We start from the raw sequence: 18,938 nt of genomic DNA, 5'->3' as shown, positions 1-18,938 counted from the left end.
GCTTCAGCTGTTCAGAGATGAACAGGACCAACAGCTGAACTTGGGGTGAGTTTCAAGTTGGATTATGGACATAAGAAATAGGAGTAGGCCATCTAGCCCCTCAAGTCTGCTCTGCCATTCAATAAGATCATGGCTGATCTGATAGTGGGTTCAGTTCCACTTACCCGCCTGCTCCCCATAACCCTTAATGGTTAAAAATCTATCTGTGACTTAAACACATTTAACGAGGTAGCCTCTACTGTTTCATTGGGCAGAGAATTTCAAAGATTCACTACCCTCTGGGAGAAGACGTTCCTCCTCAACTCTGTTCTAAATTGACCTGTATTTTGAGGCTATGCCCCCTAGTTCTTGTTTCCATTGTAAGTGGAAATAACCTTGCTGCTTCTACCCTGTCTAGCCCCTTCATTATCTTGTATGTCTCTATAAGATCTCCCCTCAACCTTTAGTACAGGCCCAGTCTACTCAATCTCTCCTCATAAGCTAACCCCCTCATCTCCGGAAGCAACCTGGTGAACCTTCTCTGTACCCCTCCCCTCCAAAGCTAATATATCCTTTAAGGGGACCAGAATTGTACACCGTACTCTAGGTGTGGCCTCACCAGTACCCTGTACAGTTGTAGCATGACCTCCCTGCTTTTATACTCCATCCCTCTCGCGATAAAGGCCAATATTCCATTTGCCTTCTTGATCACCTGCAAATTGAGTTTTTGTGATTTCATGCACAAAGACCCCTAGGTCCCTCTGCACAGAAGCATGTTGTAATTTTTCACCGTTTAAATAATAGTCCATTTTACTATTATTCCTTCCAAAGTGGATAACCTCACACTTACCAACATTATACTCCATCTGCCAGATCCTTGCCCACTCACTTAGCCTACCCAAATCTCTCTGCAGACTCTATGTCCTCCATGCAATTTGCTTTCCCACTCATCTTTGTGTCATCCGCAAACTGTTACCCTACACTAGGTCCCCTCCTCCAAATGATTGAGTGAGTGGAACATGCAGGAAATGTTAACAAAGACTATGATAATACTTGTACAAAACAGATGTTAGGAATTTTTATTAGAAGAGCAAGTACATACATAAATCCTGGAAAAACAAGTCTGGCAGCAGCCTTGGAGAAACAGTAGTCAATATGAGACCTCAGCGCAATCACTTACATTCAGCTTTATTCATATTTGTAAGTGAAATTCCTAAAACTCCAAATTGGCCATTGCAGAACAACTTCTCCCAAATTGATTTGGCAAAACATTAACTTAAACTTAACTCTACCGCCAGTGCCATTCATGGTGAGCGATGCACAATCACAGCCACCAGCAATATTCTGATTGTCATTCTTTAACCTTGATTCGAATGGACAGCTGTAGGGAAGGTGTGTCATGGCACTTGTAATACTTGATGTTTGAAGAGGAAATGGGACTGCCAGAAAATATGCTCATGACTGCTTTTGGGTAATATTGCATTATCATGTGTGCTAGTGGCTGGATAAACTCATTCCAGTTACAGGTAGGTACATATGGGAGAGCTGCTAATGCAGGAGCATTATGTTGGACCTAGTTTTGATTATGAAGAAAAATGTGAACCTCCAGTAATTTCTCTTGTCCAGAAAAAAACTAGCACTTTAGCTGGGAAGAAAAAAAATCTGGATCACATCATTAGGACATATTCAGTATAATAGCTTTAATAATACTTAGCAAAACATTGAAGTTATTAATTACTTGAAATTCAGTGCATTAGAACAGTTGCTAAGTAACTTGATTGTAATAAGGTAACCAAAATTTGCTTTTGCAAAATTGAAGTAATTTTTCTCCTTTTACCTCAACCTCTGCAATACATTAGATAGACAGTTACAACATTGTGATAAGCATATTGAATAATCATTTAATCTTCAGTAAAAGGGTCACTTTAGGTAAGGAACTATGTTCTTGATGAACCATTCCTTTGAAAACTGAAGGTGATCCCCATTCACAGTTAGAAATTCCAGTTTTTTCACTTTATCCATTGCCTTCAATCCCAATCGATCCTGTGAGTAAAACAAATGTTCATCTATTGAGTTTTGTATTAAACCACTTAAATTTGTTTGACTCCTGCCAGGTACAGATACGGGCATAGACTAACTATCACTTGGTACCTTTAGTCATCTGGCTATTAACATTGAGCTGCAACTGACAGGTTCTATTCCATTTGCTCCAGATCCCTCCAGCATAAGTCACCACAATGATGTTGGTGGGAGAATCTCCATTGTAAGCGAAGTTTTCACTGGAATTTGTGTAATCAAAATATTTTTCCAATGGGTAAGAAAATGCAGTCTTCAAAACGGGGCCCTCACTTTTACAAGATTACAGAGTGTGATTTGCAGACATGGCTGAACTATTTCTAATACCATGGTGAAGCTGTTCATTTCAAACTATTGCATTTTGCTTCAATTCCCAAGCTGCCTTGTACACTAATCTCATCAGGATTTGCATCCTCATGACTCATTGGCCAACAAACTATTGCCCTCATTCAACCTTCTTCACTGTTACCGAGCAATAACTAAAGCTTTTCAGCAAATTCTTTGAACACATTAAAATCCATTTGGACAACATCCATTTCCTCAACCTCCTTGCCACAGAATTTTAGTTTCTAGTCTGCATTGTTTCTTTAGGATCCCTATAGCAATGCTTGACATGGAAATTACCAGAGTTGTGGCTACAGCAATCATGAAACAGTTTGATAATTCAGCTTGCCCCCCCGCCCCCCCCAAACTTTTAATGAAGTGTCTTGACACAAGTGACCTGATGAGTAGAAGTTTGCCACCTTCATCTTAGCCACATCTGAACCTCAACTCTGGCTTGAAGAATGCTTTAATGGCCTTGATCTTTGTGATAATTTCTCTTGGCTTTTCTGGTGTTTATCATTAGTTATCTGTTTTCATAGGTGCCAAATGTTTAATTTCACATTTGATTTGTAACCTTTCCAACACCAGTTATTTCATCTTGATGGGTCTTTTTATCTTGTAACTTGCTTTGTGATGGGTCTTTTTTGAAACTTCCAGTCGAATTTCAGTCAGGGATTCAATTAAGTGAGACTATTGGCCTGACACTTGGTCCTCGAGGAAAATGTATTTCTACATTAGAAGAGATAAATCACCACAAGTAACGTAACAAATCTTACCTTTTGATAAAGAACACTCTCTTTCAAGGTATAAGTGTCCTTGGCTTGGCCAGCCTTGTAGAAACCAAACCACTGGAATAGATGAAAAGCAATGCTTTAATGTTGGATTTGTTAAAATGAGACTCTTTATAAAGGCGGCACTATAGGGAGTGCAGTGTGTCTTGGCTTCTTAGACGTTGTAGTTTAAAATTGTTCTATAATTTTAAGAGCAGTGCAATATTGTTCAGAGGTTGCTGTGGATGAAAACTACACATTTGGCTTTTTTTTAAAAAACATTCAACTTGAGATAAATATGTTCTGTGGGTATAAACGGAATGTATGTGCACCCAACTTGCATGCCAGAAAACAGCTAACTGATCATGTATAAGCTTTTTTATTTTTGTCCAATTAAGACTTTGGCATCCTGGATGTTATCAAGTAGGAAGCATCCCAAGCTGGAATGTCAATCATTTGTTTGGAAGTATTGTGGAACTGCCTGACTTGTGCATTTGATTACCAAGCCTACCATAGAGAATTGAATAGGGAAGGATATCGAGAACCTGGAGGATCTGGCCTTGTTGCAGCAAGGATGGATCCCCCATTTGAGAACATCGAACAGTACAGCATAGGAACAGACCTTCAGCCCACGATGTTGTGCTGAACATGACACCAACTTAATCCCTTCTGCCTGCCCTTGGTCCATATTCCTCTGTTCCTTGCATATTCATGTACTTATCTAAAAGCCCCTATCGTATCTGCCTGCACCACCACCCCTGGCAGTGTGTTCCAGACACCTACCACTAAAAAAAAGTTGCCCCTCACATCTCCTTTGAACTTTCCCCTTCTCACCTTAAGTGCATGCTCCCTCATATTAGACATTTCAACTCTGGAAAAAAGCTGACTGTCAACTATGCCTCAATTTTATAGACTTTTATCAGGTCTCCCCTCACCTCCACTGCTCCAGAGAAAACAACCCTACTTTGTCCGGCCTCTCCTTATAACTCATACCCTCCAATCCGGGCAGCATCCTGATAAACCTCTTCTGCATCGTCTCCACATCCTTCCTGTAATGTGGTAACCAGAATTGAATGCAATACTCAAGTGTGGCCTAACCAAAGTTTTATAAAGCTGCAACATGACTCTTTTACTCAATCCCTGACCAATTAAGGCAAGCATGCCATATGCCTTCTTTACTACCCTATCTACTTGAATGGCCACTTACAGGGAGCCATGGACTTGAACCCCAAGATCCCTCTGTGCATCAGGGTCTTGCCATTAAGGGTATACTTACCTTTAACATTTGATCTCCCAAAGCGCAGCATTTCACACATGCCCAGATTAAACTCCATCTGTCATTTCTCCACCCATATCTGCAACTGATCCACATCCCACTGTATCCTTTGACAACCTTCTACACTATCCACAACTGCATCTACCTTTGAGTCACCTGCAAACTTACTACCCCACCCATTTACATTTTCATCCAAGTCATTTACATTGGATAGTCAGATGGTCTTTCCTGGGACAGAAAAGTCAAGTAGTAGGGGACATAGGTTTAAGGTGTGTGGGAAAAGGTTTAGAGGAGATGTGTTAGGCAAGTTTTTTTTTTACACAGGTGGTAGCGAATGTCTGGAACACGCTGCCTGGGGAGGTGGTGGGAGCAGGTACAATAGCGGCATTTAAGGGCCAACTAGACAAATACACGAATAGGATGGAAATGGAAGGATATGGACTCTAAGTGCATACGGTTTTAGTTTAGGCAGGCATCATGATTGGCGCAGGCTTGGAGGGCCAAAAGGCCTGTTCCCGTGCTGTACTTTTCTTTGTTCTTTGTATAACAAACAGCAGAGGTCCCAGTAAGGATCCTGCAGAACACCACTAGTCACAGACCTCCAACCAGAAAAACACCCTTCCACCACTATCTGACTTCTATGAGCAAGCCAACTCTGAATCCAAGGAGCCACATCACCGTGGAGTCCATGCATCTTAATCTTCTGGATGAGCCAACCATGAAGGACCTTGTCAAAAGCCTTACTAAAATCCATATAGACAACATCCTCTGCTCTACCCTCAATCACTTTCGTCACCTCCTCGAAAAAAAATCAGGTTAGTAAGGCACAAAGCCATACGGATTTTTCCTAATTAGGCCATGCTTTTCCAAATGCGCGTAAATCCTAAGAATCCTAAGAATCCTCTCCAATAGCTTCCCAACCACCGATGTGAGACTCACCAGTCTATAATTTCCTGGATTATCCCTTTTTCCTTTCTTGAACAACATTGCCAGTCCTTTGGGACCTCTCCAATGGCTAGCGAGGATACAAAGATCTTTGTCAGGGCCCCTGCAATCTTCTCTTGCCTCTCTCAATAACCTGGGGTAGATTCCATCGGGCCCTGGGGATTTATCCATCTTAATGCTCTTCAAGAATCACAACACCATTTCTTTCTTGATCTCAAAATGCCCTAGCATATTACCATACTCCACACTAATCTCACTATCCTCCATGTCCTTCTCCTTGGTGAATACTGACACGAAGTACTCATTTAGGATCTCACCCACATCCTCTGTCTCCAAGCACAAGAGTTGCAAACAAGGAGTTATGGAAAAGATGGAAACCAATTTTGGGAGAGAGAAAAGGAAGACGGAAGTTGGGAGAAAGGGAAACAACACTTCAGATGACACTATTTTCAAGATTAGCCAGCATGGAAGCCAGTCAAGGATAGTTGTGTAGTGATAAATTTAGTGAGGATGGAGTCAAGGGATTAATAAATGGGTCTCATGTTTTACCAGAGGGCTTGATAGTTGGATGAGAAACAGTGCATAGGAAGCTAAATGAGCAAGAGGAAGGGGAACTGCAGCAGGAGCAGCTGAACAGATGGTCTCAATTTAGTGATAAATAAAATGTTCATGAGCTTCACACCTTATTGAAGAGGTCAGGAGAAAGAATTTCCAGGTGGTTGGTTGTGGAGAGATGGAGGCAGAATACTGCTTGTGTGGACACTGCACAATTGTCCAGGACACACAATTGGTGGGAGGAAGGGTTGCAGTTGGAGAGATACACTGCAATGACTGTGTAGTGGAATCAATTTATAGTTTCCTAACTTGCATAGATAACTCTCTGCAAGGGTTGTAAAAATGTGAAACAGAACAAGAACAATTGAAATTAGTGTTCTGATTAATTTTAGTTCACACCTAGTAATCTAGAGACAATTTATAGCAGCAATAAGTTAGCTAAGTGTCAAGAGTAACCATTCTCACCTCTGAATCAACTGGATCAACCATGGTATCTCTCAAGAACTTCACCATTACAAACTTTTTTAGTTTCATCAGGTTCTCCTTGTAACTTGCATTAATGCCCTGTAACAGAAATAGGGACAGTTACTGCTCGAATCTCATTCAAATCCCAGGCTTAAGTGTCATCTGATGGCTGCTTTGCTTATTTTGAAACTTAGCTGCTACGGTATGACCCAGGCATACCTATGCCATTAAATGAGGAACAGCAAAAATGCTAACCCAAGACACGCGTTAGGGAACTGGAGCTGCAGCTCGATGACCTTCGTCTGGTCAGGGAGAATGAGGAGGTGATAGAGAGGGTAGTGGTCGAAGGGTCTTTTTCCGGCTGGAGGTCTGTGACCAGTGGTGTTCCGCAGGGCTCTGTACTGGGACCTCTGCTATTTGTGATATATATAAATGATTTGGAAGAAGGTGTAACTGGTGTAATCAGCAAGTTTGCGGATGACACAAAGATGGCTGGAATTGCGGATAGCGAAGAGCATTGTCGGGCAATACAGCAGGATATAGATAGGCTGGAAAATTGGGCGGAGAGGTGGCAGATGGAATTTAATCCGGATAAATGCGAAGTGATGCATTTTGGAAGAAATAATGTAGGGAGGAGTTATACAATAAATGGCAGAGTCATCAGGAGTATAGAAACACAGAGGGACCTAGGTGTGCAAGTCCACAAATCCTTGAAGGTGGCAACACAGGTGGAGAAGGTGGTGAAGGCGGCATATGGTATGCTTGCCTTTATAGGACGGGGTATAGAGTATAAAAGCTGGAGTCTGATGATGCAGCTGTATAGAACGCTGGTTAGGCCGCATTTGGAGTACTGCGTCCAGTTCTGGTCGCCGCACTACCAGAAGGACGTGGAGGCATTGGAGAGAGTGCAGAGAAGGTTTACCAGGATGTTGCCTGGTATGGAGGGTCTTAGCTATGAGGAGAGATTGGGTAACTGGGGTTGTTCTCCTTGGAAAGACGGAGAATGAGGGGAGATCTAATAGAGGTATACAAGATTATGAAGGGTATAGATAGGGTGAACAGTGGGAAGCTTTTTCCCAGGTCGGAGGTGACGATCACGAGGGGTCACGGGCTCAAGCTGAGAGGGGCGAAGTATAACTCAGACATCAGAGGGACGTTTTTTACACAGAGGGTGGTGGGGGCCTGGAATGCGCTGCCAAGTAGGGTGGTGGAGGCAGGCACGCTGACATCATTTAAGACTTACCTGGATAGTCACATGAGCAGCCTGGGAATGGAGGGATACAAACGATTGGTCTAGTTGGACCAAGGAGCGGCACAGGCTTGGAGGGCCGAAGGGCCTGTTTCCTGTGCTGTACTGTTCTTTGTTCTTTGTTCTAGGTGGTCACACCGGGGCCACGGGAGGCAGATACGTGGGTCACAGTTAGGAAGGGGAAAGGTCAGGTACTAGAGAGTACCCCAGTGGTTGTGCCCCTTAACAATCAGTACTCCTGTTTGAGTGCTGTTGGGGGGGGGGGGGGACAGCCTGCCTGGGGGAAGCAACAGTGGCCGTGCCTCCGGCGCAGAGTCCGGCCATGTAGCTCAGAAGGGTAGGGAAAGGAGGGGGAAGGCAGTAGTAATAGGGGACTCTATAGTGAGGGGGTCGGACAGGCGATTCTGTGGACGCGGTCAAGAAACTCGGATGGTAGTTTGCCTCCCTGGTGCCAGGATCCAGGATGTTTCTGATCACGTCCAAGATATCCTGAAGTGGGAGGGAGAAGAGCCAGAGGTTGTGGTACATATTGGTACCAATGACATAGGTAGGAAAAGGGAAGAGATCCTGAAAGGAGAATATAGGGAGTTGGGAAGGGAGTTGAGAAGAAGGACCGCAAAGGTAGTGATCTCGGGATTGCTGCCTGTGCCACGCGACAGAGAGAGTAGGAATGGAATGAGGTGGAGGATAAATGCATGGCTGAGGGATTGGAGCAGGGGGCAGGGATTCAGGTTTCTGGATCATTGGGACCTCTTTTGGGGCAGGTGTGACCTGTACAATAAGGACGGGTTGCACTTGAATCATAGGGGAACCAATATCCTGGCGGGGAGGTTTGCTAAGGCTACTGGGGAGAGTTTAAACTAGAATGGTTGGGGGGTGGGAATCAAATTGAAGTGACTGGGAGAGAGGAGGTTAGCTCACAAATAGAGAAAGCTTGTTGACAGTGTGAGGAGGAGGATAGGCAGGTGATAGAGAAGAGGAGCGCTCAGACCGAAGGTTTGAGATGTGTCTATTTTAACGCAAGGAGTGTTGTGAACAAAGTGGATGAGCTTAGAGCGTGGATCACTACTTGAAAATATGATGTGGTGGCCATTACAGAGACTTGGATGACTCAGGGACAGGACTGGTTACTTCAAGTGCCGGGTTTCAGAAGGGACAGGGAGGGATCAGAGATAGTGTCACGGCTGCAGAAACGATGGACACCACGGAGGGATTGTCTACGGAGTCTCTGTGGGTGGAGGTTAGGAACAGGAAGGGGTCAATAACTTTACTGGGTGTTTTCTATAGGCCGCCCAATAGTAACAGGGATGTTGAGGAGCAGATAGGGAAACAGATCCTGGAAAGGTGTAATAATAACAGTTGTTATTCCCAAATATTGATTGGAATCTCCCTAGAGTAAGGGGTGTAGGTGGGGAGGAGTTTGTTAGGTGTGTTCAGGAGGGTTTCTTGACACAGTATGTAGATAAGCCTACAAAGTGGAGAGGCTGTACTTGATTTGGTATTGGGAAATGAACCTAGGCAGGTGTCAGATCTCTCAGTGGGAGAGCATTTTGGAGATAGTGATCATAATTCTATCTCCTTTACAATAGCATTGGAGAGAGAGGATCAGACAAGTTAGAAAAGTGTTTAATTGGAGTAAGGGGAATTATGAGGCTATCAGGCAGGAAATTGGAAAGAGGTTTTCTCAGGGAAATGTATGGAAGAAATGTGGCAAATTTTCAGGGAATATTTGTCTGGAGTTCTGCATAGCAACATTCCAATGAGACAGGGAAGTTATGGTAGGTTACAGGAACCATGGTGTACAAAGGCTGTAATGAATCTAGTCAAGAAGAAAAGAAAAGCTTACAAAAGGTTCAGGGAGCGAGGTAATGTTAGAGATCTTGAAGAGTATACGGCTAATAGGAAGGATCTTAAGGAAATTAGGAGAGCCAGAAGGGGTCATGAGAAGGCCTTGGCAGGCAGGATTAAGGAAAACCCCAAGACATTCTACAAGTATGTGAAGAGCAAGAGGATAAGACGTGAAAGAATAGGACCTATCAAGTGTGACGGTGGGAACGTTTGTATGGAACCGGAAGAAATCATAGAATCCCTACAGTACCATCGAGTCTGCACCGACCACAATCCCACCCAGGCCCTACCCCCATATCCCTACATATTTTACCCACTAACCCCTCTAACCTACGTATCTCAGGACCCTAAGGGGCAATTTTAGCATGGCCAGTCAACCTAACCCGCACATCTTTGGACTGTGGGAGGAAACTGGAGCACCCGGAGGAAACCCACGCAGACACGAGGAGAATGTGCAAACTCCACACAGACAGTGACCCAAGCCGGGAATCGAACCCAGGTCCCTGGAGCTGTGAAGCAGCAATGCTAACCACTGTGCTACCGTGCCGCCCTTAACAGAGGTGCTTAATGAATACTTGACTTCAGTATTCACTATGGAAAAGGATCTTGATGGTTGTAGTGCAGACTTGCAGCAGACTGAAAAGCTTGAGCATGTAGATATTAAGAAAGAGGTTGTGTTGGAGCTTTTGAAAAGCATCAAGTTAGATAAGTCGCCGGGACTGGATGAGATGTACCCCAGGCTACTGTGGGAGGCGAGGGAGGAGATTGCTGAACCTCTGGCATTGATCTTTGCATCATCAATGGAGACGGGAGAGGTTCCGGAGGATTGCGGATGTTGTTCCTTTATTCAAGAAAGGGAGTAGAGATAGCCCTGGAAATTATAGACCAGTAAGAAGTCTCACAACACCAGGTTAAAGTCCAACAGGTTTATTTGGTAGCCCAGTCAGCCTAACCTCAGTGGTTGGTAAGTTGATGGAGAAGATCCTGAGAGGCAGGATTTATGAACATTTGGAGAGGTATAATATTAAGAATAGTCGGCATGGCTTTGTCAAAGGCAGATCATGCCTTACGAGCCTGATTGAATTTTTTGAGGATGTGACTAAACATATTGATGAAGGAAGAGCAGTAGAGGTAGTATATATGGACTTCAGCAAGGCATTTGATAAGGTGCCCCATGCAAGGCTTATTGAGAAAGTGAGGGGGCATGGGATCCATGGGGACATTGCTTTGTGGATCCAGAACTGGCTTGCCCACAGAAGGCAAAGAATGGATATAGATGGGTCATATTCTGCATGGAGGTCAGTCACCAGTGGAGTGCCCCAGGGATCTGTTCTGGGACCCTTACTCTTTGTGATTTTTATAAATGACCTGGATGAGGAAGTGGAGGGATGGGTTGGTAAGTTTGCTGATGACATAAAGGTTGGAGGTGTTGTGGACAGTGTGGAGGGATGTCAGAAGTTGCAGCAAGACATTGATAGGATGCAAGACCGGGCGTAGAAGTGGCAGATGGAGTTCAACCCAGATAAGTGTGAGGTGGTTCATTTTGGCAGGTCAAATAGGATGGCGGAATATAATATTAATGGTAGGACTCTTGGCAGATCAGAAGGATCTTGGGGTCCGAGTTCATAGGATGCTCAAAGCAGCTGTGCAGGTTGAGGCTGTGGTTAAGAAGGCGTATGGTGTACTGGCCTTCATCAATCGAGGAATTGAGTTTAGGAGTTGTGAGATAATGTTGCAGCTATATAAAACCCTCGTCAGACCCCACTTGGAGTACTGTGCTCAGTTCTGGTCGCCTCATTACAGGAAAGATGTGGAAGCCATAGAAAGGGTGCAGAGGAGATTTACAAGGATGTTGCCTGGGTTGGGGGGGCATGCCTTATGAGGATAGGTTGAGTGAGCTCAGCCTTTTCTCCTTGGAGAGACGAAGGATGAGGGGTGACCTGATAGAGGTGTATAAGATGTTGAGAGGTATTGATCGAGTGGATAGTCAGAGGCTTTTTCCCAGGGTTGAAATGGTTGCCACAAGAGGACACAGGTTTAAGGTGCTGGGGAGTAGGTACAGAGGAGATGTCAGGGGTAAGTTTTTCACTCAGAGGGTGGTGGGTGCGTGGAATGGGCTGCCAGCAACGGTGGTGGTGGAGGCGGAGTCGATAGGGTCTTTTAAGAGACTTTTAGATAAGTACATGGAACTTAGTAAGATAGAGGGTTATAGGTAAGCCTAGTAATCGCTAAGGTAGGGACATGTTCGGCACAACTTTGTGGGCTAAAGGGCCTGTATTGTGCTGTAGTTTTTCTATGTTTCTGAGACACAGATATGAATAGTGAAAGACAAAAATAATGCTGATACAGCTAGGTGGATTCCTAATACTGTACTAGCGTTGGAGAAATACAGTTCACAACCATTGACAAGGGTGTGGAGTTAAAGTTTATTTCACTAAGTAACATTAAGTACATACCCTTTCTTGATTAATATCTGCCAAGAAAATACTTTTGTTCCTGTATAGGTCTTCATTCAGGGGATCATGCCAGTACTCTGCCTGTACCAAGCTAACAGGAAAACAATTGAAAGTAAACAGAATTAACTGATATCTTTAAACAATGACTGAAATTAATTTCAAATTCACCATATCCTTTATGGTTATTTTAAACTGGTGAGGGGAAAATCCAGGGAAGGAGACATCATTGTCAGATCCTTTCTCCAATCAACTACATTCGAGTAGGATAAGGAGATTGGAGATGACAAGGTGGGATAGTGTTACATTTACTGAAGTTTGTGGGTAACTGACCTATCAACAGGGTGGAGAGACTGAAGAGATTCAAAATGGGAATGATGGCTGAAATGAGCAGAATTAAGTGCGTATATGTTTAAGGATCTTTGAGAATACCCAAGTGGAAAAAACATGGAAATCCCCTCAATCCATGGAGTCTTACAGCACAGAAAGAAGCCCTTTGGCCCATTGTGTCTACACCGGCCTTTAAGCACCTATCCATTTTAATCCCATTTTCCAGCACTTGTTCTGCAGCCTTTTATGCTTTTCAAGTGTTCACCTAAATGCTTCTTAAATGTTATGAGGGTTCCCGCCTCTATCACCCTTTCGGGCAGCGAGTTCCAAATTCTCATCACCCTCTCTGGATGAAAAAGTTTTTCCTCAAATCCCACCTAAACCTTACATCTATGCCCCCTGGTTATTGACCCCTCTACTGCAACAGAAGAAATTTCTGATCATTTCTGCTCTAAAACAGTGCTCTGGGCTCACTCAAGATGAAATATCCTCTTCACGTCTGCCTTGTCCAGGATCTTATATACTTCCATCAAGTCACACCTAACTCTTCTAAATTCCCGTGGAAATAATCTGGGCCTGTCCAACATTTCCTCTTCAGGCAACCTGCTCATTCATAGAATCATATAGCACAGAAGAGGCCCGTTGGCCCATTGAGTCTGCACCGACACATTCGAAACACCTGAACTCTCGCCTAATCTCATCTGCCAGCATTTAGCCCATAGTCTTGAATATTATGATTTGCCAAGTGCTCATCCAGATACCTTTTAAAGGATGTGAGGCAACCCGCCTCTACCACCCTCCCAGGCAGCGCGTTCCAGACTGTCACCATCCTCTGGGTAAAAAGGTTTTCCCTCACATCCCCCCAAACCCCCTCACCTTGAACCTATAGAAACCCTACAGTGCAGAAGGAGGCCATTCGGCCTATCGAGTCTGCACCGACCACAATCCCACCCAGGCCCTACCCCCACATATTTTACCCGCTAATCTCTCTAACCTACGCATCCCAGGACTCTAAGGGGCAATTTTTTTTTAACCTGGCCAATCAACCTAACCCGCACATCTTTGGACTGTGGGAGGAAACCGGAGCACCCGGAGGAAACCCACGCAGACACGAGGAGAATGTGCAAACTCCACACAGACAGTGACCCGAGCCGGGAATCGAACCCGGAACCCTGGAGCTGTGAAGCAGCAGTGCTAACCACTGTGCTACCGTGCCGCCCATGTCCCCTTGTGACTGACCCTTCAACTAAGGGGAACAGCTGCTCCTTGTCCACACTGTCCATGTCTCTCTTAATCTTGTACACCTCGATCAGGCCACCCCTCAAGTCTTCTCTGCTCCAATAAAACAACCCAAGCTTACGCAACCTCTCTTCATAACTTAAATGTTCCATCCCAGGCAACATCCTGGCGAATCTCCTCTGCACCTCCTTCAGTGCAACCAGAACTGCACACAGTGCTCTAGCTGTGGCCTCACTAAAGTTTTACACAACTCCAACATGACTTCCCTGTTTTTGTAATCTATGCCTCAATTGATAAAGGCATGTTTCCCATATGCCTTTTTCACCACCCTTTTCAGAGATCTGTGGACAAACACGCCAAGGTCCCTTTGTTCCACAGAACTTACCAGTGTCTACCATTCATCGAGTACTTTCTTGTCAAATTACCCCTTCCAAAGTGTATCACCTCACACTTTGGGATAAATTCCATCTGCCACTTTTCTGCCCATTTCACCATTCCATCGAGATCTTCTTGTAGCCCAAGACTTGGATCTTCTTGTAGCCTCACTGTTAACCACCCGTCCAATCTTTGTGTCATCTGCAAATTTACTAATTCTACCCCCACATGGTCATCATTTATATAAATGATGAATAATACGGGGTCCATCACAGATCCCTGTGGTAAACAACATGCAAGACAGGGTTATCATAACAGCTCTTAACGCTGCTGTACTTACTGCTCTTGAATTGGGCTACTATAAGCACCCAAGTTCAGCATTTTTCTTATCCAGTTACAGATGTGGGAACTCACTCCAGGACAGTGGGGTAAACCATACACTCCTAATGGGGGAGGAAGAGAAACAAAATCCAAGCTTAGTCTGAAACGAAGACAAAATGATTTTTCTTTCCACATTTTGAAATCAATCTTGATTGAAGGGAAGTCCTTTGGGGAATATGAAATATTCAGTTAAGATTTGATGTAGTTTATTCAAAGCTCTGATCCCAATATCGGTGTATATATATATTTTTAAATCTCCAATGGTTTGATTTTGAACCCTTAAAACAATGTAAGAATTTCAACCTTTGAAAATTATACATTTGAATAAATGTAAACTTGGATTGAGTACACTGCACCAATAAATATTACCTTGATGTTGGCCTCCAAATGTGATTAGTTTTACCATGGCAGGAGAAGGACATCTTTGTGCCACAGCCCTCCTATAACAAATAGCAAACCAGCAGTGAGAAAATTGTCAAAAAATTGGCAAAACCACCCTTCAACTGCATTTCAAAAAATATATAATTAATTACCTGTAGATCCATTTGGTCATACTTACAGAAATTGACCACCTTGAGAGAAACCCATTGCATTGTATCCATTCTGTAGTTTCTTGTCTTTGGACAATATATTACACACCAGTGCAACTTGGTCATTTACATTCATGAAGAAACTGTTCTCCATGTCCTAAGAAAAGTTTTCAATGTATAGAGATTTTTGTGAGAGACTGCACTCAATTCTAGACAAGTTCTTTATTTTTGAAAAATCAACATTTCTTGTGATATTTAGCATTGAATTTTTGTCTTAACATTTTGGGTCTAATAACTTCATTCCTGGTTTGTCCATAAGAACATGAGATGCAGTAGCAGAAGTAGGCCATCCAGTCTCCTCTGTCATTCAGTGAGATCATGACTGATCTGATACTTAAACCATGTTTTGATTATCGTATGATATTGAACCATAAGGACAGGAGATCAGAGGTTCACTTTCCTGTTTGTACTGTTAGCTATTCTCAGTCAGATTACTATGGCCTTGGTGTTATTAGGCCAGATAATTGTGATTTAATATCACAATCTTTATGAATGCTCTGAGCTCTATCATCTGAGGATCTTACTCCTAATTGCATGATGTACCTTGTATCAGATTTAAAGTAAAAGTTTGATTGTTCTTTATTGACTTTTAAGGGGCGTCTTGACAAATACATGAATAGGATGGGAAGAGAGAGATACGGTCCCCGGAAGGGTAGGGGATTTTAGTTCAGGGGTCGGGCAGCCTGGTCGGTGCAGGCGGAGGGCCTAAGGGCCAGTTCCTGTGCTGTAATTTCTTTTGTTGTTCTTTATTTGTCACAAGTAAGGCTTACATTAACACTGCAATGAAGTTACTGTGAAATTCCCCTAGTCGCCACACTCGGCGCTTGTTCAGGTCAATGCACCTAACCAGCACGTCTTTCAGATTGTAGGAGGAAACCGGAACACTAGAGGAAACCCACACAGAGACGGAGAGAATGTACAAACTCAACACAGACAGCGACCCGAGCCAGGAATCGAACCCGAGTCCCTGGTGCTGTGAGGCAGCGGTGCTGACCAGTGTGTCACCCTATATTTGTGCAAATATGGATGAAAGATGAGGACAGCATTAGACTGTGTTATGTAATACTCTCCACTGTCAAAACTCAGCCCACACAAACTATAGATTCAAACATAAACAACAACCATTGGCTAGAAAGAGATCGCATTAAAATTATTTTGTCTCCATTTTTTTCTTTCTGAAGGTATCTCAATGTATACTCTACTGTACCTAGCTCAAGTACGCATTCATGAAGAACCCAATTTAATCACACTATTCAAAATGGATTGGGAGTGAATCTGTTCTTTAGAAAAGCATTTATCAAATCCAAGCAAAGCTGTAAAGCAGGGCTACTGTTAAGATCGCTGCAGTACCAAATCGTATATATTAAGTAATTCAATAATGTTGCACTGGTGCCAGGAGTGATAGAATTATTTTGTAAAAACAGTGTTCAAAATATTACATCACAATTATGATCCATTTCAGCTCATTATCCTTCATTCAGACGCACCTCAGCAATGGTATTTCCAATTTCCAAGGATAAAACGTAAATTCCTGGGATTTCTTGTTCCACCAGTTTCTTGACAAATCCCATACTGAGAGGATTACAGCAGCTATCACCTAAAATATAAACAATTTGTACAGCAAACAGAACAGCTAATCCAACACATTAAATAGAATTTAACAGAGAAACTGGCCCAAGTGATTTATGTCGGTGGTCACACTTGACATGAGCCTCCTCCGTCCTACTCCATCTCTAAACCCATTTGTGTACTACATGTAATACATGCCTACGTGTACTTTCTGACCTCCCCTTGAAACCATCAGTACCACTTACCTCAATCACTCAATGTGGTAGCAGGTTCCCCATTCTAACCACTCTCTGAGTAATGGAGACTGGGTTTTTTTTGTTTGAGGAAGTTTACCAGTTGGTCAGGGTAGAATCAAATGCCAATTATAAAGGTGCATTTTGAGTTGTCAGTGCATCACATTTGGAAAAAACAAACAGCAAAATGCTGCTCTTACATAGGAACATGGGAATTAGAAGCAGAAGTAGGCAAATTCAGCCTTTCGAGCTTGCTCCGTTATTCAATTAGATCATGGCTGATCTCTCCCTGGTCTCAAATCCACTTCCCCAACAGGTCCCCATAACCCCTTATTTTGTTTGGAATATATCTATCTCCTTGAAACCATTCAATGATTCAGACTCCACCGCGCTATGGGGCAGCGAGTTCCACAAATTCACCACCCTCTGCGAGAAGTAGTTCCACCTCATCTCAGTTTTAAATCTACCGCCTCTCAACCTATACCTGTGACCTCTTGTTCTAGATTGCCCCATAAGAGGAAACATTTGGTCTACATTTATCAATCCCTTTTAAAATATATACTTCATGCTTGCTTTTATGGCAAGAAATACTGCACATACTTTCCAAACTGTAATGCAAATAGTGCGTTCTTTCAATAAATGTTCATAGAATCCCTACGGTGCAAGCGGCCATTTGGCCCATCGAGCCTGCACCAACAACAAACCCCACCCACATCTTAGCCCCGTAACCCCACATACTTACCCCTGACATTAAGGGGCAATTTAGCATGGCTAAGCAACCTAACCTGCACATCTTCAGGCTGTGGGAGGAAACCGGAACACCCAGAGAAACTCGCACACAAGGGGGAGAACGCGCAAAGTCACCCGAGGCCAGAATTGAACCTGGGTCTCTGGCGCAGAGGCAGCAGTGCTAATCACTGTGCAGCCCAAAAAATTGACCAGATTAGATTTTTTTGTTGCCCTGTTTTAAACAAAGATCGCTTTCACTTTTACTGCGTCGCTTCATTATACAGTAATAGGATTTGCCTGACTTGATCCCACGAGGCAGCTTTAACAGAATTCCCTTTATGAAGAGCTTTTAGAAGCAGTTATCTTTTAAACTTCAAAGTAGGTTAAAAAGTGCACTTCTCTTTCGAGCATTTTGAATCAACGATTTACACCAAATGTGGAAAACGTATCCAAAACACAAAACGAGAAATGAAATACACAAACATCTAATTCAAAAACCGATTGCGACCGCGGTCAGTGAACGGGAGAGGCGATAGAAACAGTCACGGTGCTTCCGTGACCGGCTGGTTCCCAGTTAATTGCGTTTATAAATCGACTTAATGTTATTTTGCCGCTGCCTTACCCATGCCGTGCCAAATGACAACCGGTGTTGGCTCCGAGCCATTCCGATTCCATGAGACGGTTTCCCGGACGAAACAGAGAAGCAGCAACACACATCTTACCACCAGCGCAGCCATCTCACTGAGTCATGTGACCCGTGTGCTGTCATGTGATCTTGCAGCTTGTCATTGGTTGAGAATGGACGTTAGTAAGTTGCTGCTTGTGGGAATTAAGTTGATACATTGCTTGGGTTGTGCCGTGAAATACGATATTCAGTTTTATTTATTTAGGAGAGAGGCTATAGTACTGTAAGATTTCATTTCAAATACTGTACAATTGGAGATTTCGCAAATTATTAGTTTTATGCACAGAGACCCTTCAGCCCATCGTGTCTGCGGGGCCAACAAGCACTTAATCCCATTTTCCAGCACTTGGTCCGTTGTCTTGTGTGCTGTGGTGCTGGTGCACATATTAATGCTTCTTCTATCACCCTTTCAGGCAGTGAGTTCTAGATTCCCACCACTTCCTGGGTGAAGAAGTTTTTCCTCAAATCCCCTCTAAATTTCATGCCCCTTACCTTAAATCTGTGCTCCTGGTTATTGATCCCTCCAGTAAGGGGAAAAGTTTATTCCCATTACGTTCCCCATAATTTTGTACACCTCAATCAGGTCCCCTCTCAGCCTTCTCTGCTCTGTGGAAAACCACCCCAGCCTAACCAGTCTCTCTTCTTGGCTGAAACGCTCCAGCCCTGGTAACATCCTCGTGAATCTCCTCTGCACCATTTCCAGTGCAATCATATCCTTCCTATAGTGTGGCAACCAGAAATGCACACAGTACTCTAGCTGTGACCTAACGAGAGTTTTATACCACTCTCATATTTTATGCCTTGGCTAATAAAGTCAAGCAATCCATTTACCTTCTTAAACATTATATCTACTTGTCCTGCTGCCTC

At 43.5% G+C, this 18,938-nt stretch overlaps 1 protein-coding gene across 1 annotated transcript; it reads right to left on the bottom strand.

The window, feature by feature from the left end:
• Window positions 1-1,032: 1,032 nt before the first annotated feature.
• On the bottom strand, window positions 1,033-18,150 carry ppt1 (palmitoyl-protein thioesterase 1 (ceroid-lipofuscinosis, neuronal 1, infantile)). Its single transcript, XM_078237888.1, has 9 exons — window positions 18,009-18,150; window positions 16,343-16,452; window positions 14,825-14,952; window positions 14,635-14,705; window positions 14,225-14,327; window positions 11,944-12,034; window positions 6,391-6,489; window positions 3,156-3,227; window positions 1,033-2,022 (listed from the first exon to the last, which is right to left on the bottom strand). Exons 1-9 carry the CDS (start codon window positions 18,121-18,123, stop codon window positions 1,900-1,902), a joined length of 912 nt encoding a protein of 303 aa, XP_078094014.1. The 5' UTR covers window positions 18,124-18,150; the 3' UTR covers window positions 1,033-1,899.
• Between the last annotated feature and the right edge of the window lie 788 nt (window positions 18,151-18,938).

Source organism: Mustelus asterias, chromosome 21, assembly GCF_964213995.1.
Source record: "Mustelus asterias chromosome 21, sMusAst1.hap1.1, whole genome shotgun sequence".
NCBI classification, from domain to species: Eukaryota; Metazoa; Chordata; class Chondrichthyes; order Carcharhiniformes; family Triakidae; genus Mustelus; species Mustelus asterias.
The sequence above is the reverse complement of the archived record's forward strand: the minus strand, read 5'-3'. Positions and strand labels throughout refer to the sequence as shown.